Raw genomic sequence first — 7,418 nt, forward strand, 5'->3', positions numbered from 1 at the left:
CTTGATACAATAAACCATGTAAATAATAAATCTTTATGTATCAAGAATGTTCATAAAATTAAAAATAGTCCTAGAATTCAGAAACTTCCTGTACTTTGGTAGAAATAAGAGTTGGGTATAAATATATTAAATAATGATAAAATAGTTGTTTGAGAACAATTGATAGACCGAAGTAATTCATTAAGAGTTAGTACTTTTTTAAGCTTATCACAATATCGGTAAGTTAGTCAGCATTTGTTATCAATCAAGGAAATATCAGCTAAACTAGTTAGTGTATTAGGCCTACAGTAGTTTTGCTGAGTTTGTACTGAAAAGTTTGTAAACTTAGGCCTACAACTTGCATCAAAGTGAACGTAGCCTGTAGCAAACGTTATTGATGAAATAAATTAATTTGTTATCGTTACATGAGCAGTATACTTGGCATTAATTTTATCAACTAATCCAAAAGAATCCGCCCAACAATAGAACACGATATAACAATGCATCTCTAACATTACAAAACCCGAATACGATTTCTTAAATGAAATTTTTGAGTCAGTTTTCTGTTATCAACTAGCTGGAGTACCCAGCCCCTGGACGGAAGTTATGTAAATTCAAGATTAATGAAAGGTTATATTTGGTCTTGAAAAGTTGCTTCCCTTATATGTAATTATAAAAAACCGAAAAATATAAAATGTGAAACCGCAAGTTTGCATGTATCTCCCCATGGACCCAATAAACCTACATACCAAGTTTGGTGAAGATCCATTCACACCCTGCGAAGTAGTTACATGGACATAGAATACACAGTACTATTATATTTATATAGATTATGCTAATATTGTACCAATAGTTTTATGTACTAAAATACCATGTAGATTATGATTATCAAATCTGAAGATGAACTTTAACCTACAGGCCCGTACGCAGAATGTTTAGAAGAGGGGTCCTAATATGTGAGATCAAAAGTCAACACACATTGTACAAGGCACAAACACCATGCTAATACTACGGGGGTCTGAGGGCATGCGACTATTTCAAGCCAAAAAATGCTAATACTTCATCAGAAGACTGTAGATTATGTAGAAAACATTAACTATTATAAGCAGCTTCGCTATAACTATCCAAGTATAATTTGTTTACATCAAAATAATAGTGGGGTTTAATGAACCCCCTCGACGTGCGCGAACTTTGTTAAAAAAGTTTTATTCAATTATCTCTTTTTTTTTTCTTTCAATTTCATTTAGGATTTACTAATCTGAATTTTCTGGCAAATTTGACACGCTTCTGTATTTTCAAAAATGTGACCGTTATAAAACTTACAGAAATCTTTTTCAAATCTTCTTCTGATGGAGATTCAAATTCTTCTTGAAACAATACTAGCTTGTTAATTATCTCCTCCTGAGAGGGTTCCAGCGGCTTCACATGGTTACTTCTATCATTCTTTTCACAAACACTGTCTCTCGTTGTACTGTTAGGCTTATCTTTCTCTTTTTGTATTTTCTTTGATTCCCGCTTGATGGCACACTGGTGCTCGGGCACCACACCTGATATATATAAAATAATAATAAATTACCTAAAAACATCTTAATTGGTGTATGTATTTAATATTATTACGGAAAAAAAGTGATAGATCCACGTGAATGTCACACAAAAATACTAATTATATTTAAGCCTAATGCTCTAAGTAAGATGACTGGCGTGCTATCAAATATGCCTTTCTTAGCAACTTTTGCTGTAAGTTGAAATACATTTAAATCAAATGTATCAGGTGATGGTAAATAATAATATATCAGATGTCAGGTATGTAATATATCTTTTCTACCATTAATTACAATAAAACTACTAAAACGTACAAAATAGACGCAGACATGGAAACATTCACATGTATAAATCATGTTATTTACATAGTTTCGTTGCATTAATTAAACATTTTTTTTTTCAAAAGGTGATACTCGAAATAGCGACAATTGGTGGCGCCACCATACAAGAGGCATAGAAATTATAAGTGCATGCAACCTAATGAAAAATTAAACCTTGTCTTTTTCTTCTTTTCTTTGATGTAGTTTTTTTCGTATTAGTTCTATCATCGCTTCAAGTTACCGCCATGTGTACACATCATCAAATAACACGAAGACTGTTTACAAACGTAACTTTTACAGTGCTTTTATTAAACTTTAACCAAAAATGCTGCATGCCATACAAAAATAAAATTATAGTTCTACAAAATTTGTCACAAAATCACATTTTAACTTACATTCTGGCCGCATCCCAACGTTCAAACATTTTTTTAACCTACACTCTTGACATTTCCGCCTCATGTACATATCAATTACACAGTTATTACCATACTTGCACTGGTAGACTGCATTTCGTGTGATGCTTCGTCTAAAAAAACCTGAAAATAAAGGATTCAGATCCAGGGTTAAGGCTACTCAGTAACATTTATACAAAGGTTCTCCGTAAAAATAAGTTTTTGATATAAAAGAAAAAGAGCCGAGGTAGGTATAACACACACACACACATATATATATATAGGTAAGTATATAATACTAGTATAAATTATATTAAGAGTATTGAGGCAATAAAATAAACACTGTCTAACAATGATGAAAAAAACCAACACCGAGAAGTGTATTATGTGAAAAGAAAGCAGTCCATTGGTCAATTCCTGTCATTATCATTTAACTCGTACCGGTAAAAATCTGTAGTCATGGCACTGAAAGACATTGGGGATATTCCATCTATCAGAGATGATCCAACCACAAATGTCAAACTTGTTAGTCGTTACGGAAAAATCAAATTAGAAGTTGAGTGCTTAGACCCACAACGTCTCAACTCCTACTGCCTTTCATTGTCAGTTACAGGTGTTACAATAACCTTGTAGTAGAGGGGAGTCAGTTACAGGTGTCACAATAACCTTGTAGTAGAGGGGAGTCAGTTACAGGTGTTACAATAACCTTGTAGTAGAGAGGAGTCAGTTACAGGTGTTACAATAACCTTGTAGTAGAGAGGAGTCAGTTACAGGTGTTACAATAACCTTGTAGTAGAGGGGAGTCGGTTACAGGTGTTACAATAACCTTGTAGTAGAGGGGAGTCGGTTACAGGTGTTACAATAACCTTGTAGTAGAGGGGAGTCAGTTACAGGTGTTACAATAACCTTGTAGTAGAAATAGACACCCTACATTTCTACACTTATACGATTCCCAACCTCAACCACACACACAAGTATATAACTCTTTAACTTAGCTATATGTGAAATCATATATATATATATGCGCGTGTGTTTACTTACATATAGTTAGAATATAAATCATAACTGGTAATATTATAGAGTAAACCTATATATTGCTATACATTTAAGTAAACGTGTTAACACAATAATTTCAACCTATACCTAAGGTTTGACCATTTAAGTTAGATTATTTCACCCATACACACATACAACGGTAGCTTGCTAAACACGCCTCATACATGTTTTTTCTTCGCCCAGTTAATTAATTCACGTAAGGGCAAACATTCTCAACAAATCCCAATATTAGTTCATAGGTTCTTGACTGGATATGTTCCAGTAATCACTAATGACTTAAACATTGAAACGCAACGGTGCTCACAAACCGTAACAACACGAGAAGAACACGTTCTCGATCTGAACAGTTAAATAACTTAAAGTTTTAAGTTTTGTGTGAGAATAATATGATAATAACTTCCACTATCCAAGTTCATATTCGTAGTGAAATCAAACTTCACACACACACACACATATATATATATATATTAAGAGTGTAATAACATTATTTTTTGTGTTATTAGTCGCGGCATAGCGGCTCACAGAATGGATCCGAGTTTTTCCAAGTACAAATTTTTAGCTAAAAGCTCCGCCATCTCTTGACCGATTTGAGATCTAATTACAGTTTTGGACTCGGGAGGTCAACCCCTTTCACTGGATGTATTTGATCACGTCCAAGGTTAATTTACTCTAATTCTGCCTAAAAAAAAAATTCAATCTGAGGGTAAGCTGGTAGAGATCCTAATGAGTAATAAAATCGAATCGGGATACGAGCGCCCCACGTTTGGTATTGCTCGTGCACAAATATATAGCTAATAAATACGAAAAAAAGGTCTCGTAGATTAATTTACTCTAATCCTGCCTAAAAGAATTTCAAGTGCCGCGGCCATTGAAGATTCCCTCTTGTTTTTGTAAGATGTGAGACTCTACATACTTAAACCTCACTATACTTTTATTCTTTGGTGTTTTTCGTATGTCCTGATGGAAAGTTGAGAGACTTTATGATATTTCCACGTGACAAATTCAAATTATTGATTTCATAATACCAATAAAACCACAAAAATACAAAGTTGTTCTATATTACTTCTCAGTTTCTATCCTCGAGTGACGAAAACTAAATTTTTAAAACAAGTACAATAGCTTGAAAAGTCTGATCTTAATAAAGTAACAATCTTACACTGATGGTATTTAAGTTCTGTGTGTAGCAGGATTACCCAAAATACATGTGATAGTCAATAATGTGATTTAAACATGATCTAGGCTGCTATGGATAAAAGTACCTTTGCACCCTTCACAGGTAAGGGCGTTATAGTGGTACCCTGATGCTCGATCTTCACACACTAAACAGAGCTCCTCCTGATGGCGAGAAGCAGGTAACTTGTTCTTCTTCTTGCTATCTGCGTAGCTATCAACAAAGTATCCATTGAGCTCACTAGATGGAGGGCTCATCTCCTCTTTCCCTGGTAGAGATAAGAAAGAAAAGAAATATAAAGTTCTATGGAGTTCAGTGAAAACATTATCATTATGCTTGGTGTCTTCCACGAACTGAAAAATTGATTAATTGGTTATGGATCGTAATCTTAAAATGAAAGCATCCAGCTATTCATGATGTGTGTTTTTTTTTGTTTCAAAACTTTAAAAAAAGTTAGTTTACACATACACAGTAAAATATATATGCCGTGTAGATTACATATAACTTTGTATCACAGATTATTAATGACATTTTTACACAATCTATCTTGAAAGAAATAAACTATGTCCCCCTCCACGTCATTGGTATGTCATGAGATATAGTGCTGTACAGTGGTGTAATTAGGCCTATAGAGTTCATGTCATGAGATATGGTGCTGTACAGTGGTGTAATTAGGCCTATAGAGTTCATGGGGTACAAATATCCCCTCCCAGTCTGTCCTACTACTGTTATGTAAGTAAGATAATACATTATTATAAAACATACAGAGACAGCTGGTTCTGGCAGGTCAAAATGTTACGCTTGACCTTTTGAAATCAGTCGTTTTTTACGTTTTGTTACGCTTGACCTGTTGAAATCAGTCGTTTTTTACGTTTTGTTAATTTTTAATATTTTGTTACGCTTGACCTGTTGAAATCAGTCGTTTTTTACGTTTTGTTAATTCTTTAATATTTTGTTACGCTTGACCTGTTGAAATCAGTCGTTTTTTACGTTTTGTTAATTCTTTAATATTTTGTTACGCTTGACCTGTTGAAATCAGTCGTTTTTTACGTTTTGTTAGTTCTTTAATATTTTGTGTCATTATTATGCTGATCTCTTATTGTTATTTTTTTATGAGTTTCCATAAAGCGCTTTTATAAATACACTGAATTCTAACATAATGTCATGCTTCCAATTGTTTCGTGTGGTATTACAGCAGAGGTGTGTAACGGTGTTAACAGAGAGCCTCAAAAACTGTCTCGCGAGGTGTGTAACGGTGTTAATAGAGAGCTTCAAAAACTGTCTCGCAGGCCCAGTTCTTGTCTGGGCTTTTAACCATTTTCAATTGTACAACAAGTACGCTCCGGATTCCGAAAGCGTTAATTTTATGTATCTTACAAACGAGTCTATACGAGGTGGGTAAGACGGGCCCTTGATGTTACTCGTCTTCAATTAGTAGGTTTCTCGGTTTAAAACCAGGGGTGTTCAGAAATTTAAAATTCTCTTCGCCCCGCTCTGGGCTGATCGATTTCTTGTTTATTTTTGGACTTCCTGAAATTGTTTTAGTGGTGTCTGGGAGTGAATGATTATTTTCTGGAAAAACCGTGCAGAGTAGACCGGAAATGTTCTTTCACGTGTTTGTTGATGGCTGCATGACACGAAGCTAACCTATTTATATAAACGCCACTGGCGCTGCATGACTAATAGAAACTACCTATAGGTGTAATCGTTTACTCTAAGTGAGAGTTATGAAGTAAATAAATCTCGTAGTTCTTTTACATTCAACACAACAGCGGTGACTCAGCGACAAGTCTCGGGGCTTTCAACACCAAAAACTGGGTTTCGATACCCGCGATGGGTTAAACATAGATGACGAATTGTGTAGGTTTGTGCTTAAAGACACCCAAACCTGTATCGTTTCACACATATGTTAGATGTTGGATAAGAATCGCCAACTACGGAATAATATTCTGTAGAGCAGAAAATAGCACCAAAGAGAAGCTCTTGAAAAGTAGAATACAACCCTTGAATCTAACGACACTATCCTTCGTTCGTGTATGTTTTAATCCCATTTCTTTCAAGGGACTAATAAAGTTACAACACGAACTCAGCAGCTCGCTGCCAGCTATTAAAAATGAAAACATTACTCATGTTTAACGATTGTTTTGTTTCGAATACTACACCAAGGGCTGATGTACTGGAGTATCTGCTGCAGTATAACTAAGTAGTTATTATTATTTACTTGGTTTACTGTAACAAGTTTAACCTATTAACATCATGGGCCCACCAGCTAACGTCTAAAGTAAAACATTGAAAATATAGCTTACAACAATATTGAATTTAAATTCAAAGTGGAATATCATATATATATATTTGTGTCTACATTTAAACTGCTTATACTCAAATAATTATTATTTAATATAAGTTTCTTTTTATTCCTGATAGACATTTCCGACAGGTGACAGTGAGGAAGACGAACTTCAAAGGTTTCAACACATTACTGAGATTACAATACTAACAGTTCAACTAATTGTGGAGTTTTCGAAACGTGTTCCTTGGTTTGATTCTTTACTACGAGAGGATCAGATCACTCTACTAAAGGTATCACTAGATTTAAACTGAATTACTGTAATGTTTTAATGTGAACTCTACAAAAGGTATCACTGGTTTAAAACTGAATTACTGTAATGTTTTAATGTGAACTCTACTAAAGGTATCGCTAGATTTAAACTGAATTACTGTAAATTTTAATGCAAAGTCGTACGTATTACAAGTGATTTGTGTGGTTGGACTAAATCTTAGGTTCCTGGTTTATGGCCAGTTTCTTCAAAAACATGGTTTGTACTTTGGGTTTATGGGTATGCTATAAGAGACAGTGAAAGTAGCCCAAGTTGATAGTGGTTTCTGTTGACTTACCTACAAGTAGCCCAAGTTGGTAGTGGATTCTGTTGGCTCACCTACAAGTAGCCCAAGTTGGTA

The 7,418-nt window shown here is 34.5% G+C and overlaps 1 protein-coding gene across 1 annotated transcript in view; it reads right to left on the reverse strand.

The window, feature by feature from the left end:
- The window catches only part of LOC106475416 (ecdysone receptor-like), an 11,284-nt gene extending 6,546 nt beyond the window's left edge, over positions 1 to 4,738 (reverse strand). The window contains exons 1-3 of the mRNA XM_013936100.2: positions 4,549 to 4,738; positions 2,237 to 2,377; positions 1,234 to 1,526 (exon numbers count right to left, since the gene is read on the reverse strand). Coding sequence (XP_013791554.1) covers positions 1,234 to 1,526; positions 2,237 to 2,377; positions 4,549 to 4,717 — 603 coding nt within the window. The 5' untranslated portion in view covers positions 4,718 to 4,738. The remainder of the gene's footprint in view (positions 1 to 1,233; positions 1,527 to 2,236; positions 2,378 to 4,548) is intronic.
- Between the last annotated feature and the right edge of the window lie 2,680 nt (positions 4,739 to 7,418).

Source organism: Limulus polyphemus, unplaced genomic scaffold (assembly GCF_000517525.1).
Source record: "Limulus polyphemus unplaced genomic scaffold, Limulus_polyphemus-2.1.2 Scaffold8546, whole genome shotgun sequence".
NCBI classification, from domain to species: domain Eukaryota; kingdom Metazoa; phylum Arthropoda; class Merostomata; order Xiphosura; family Limulidae; genus Limulus; species Limulus polyphemus.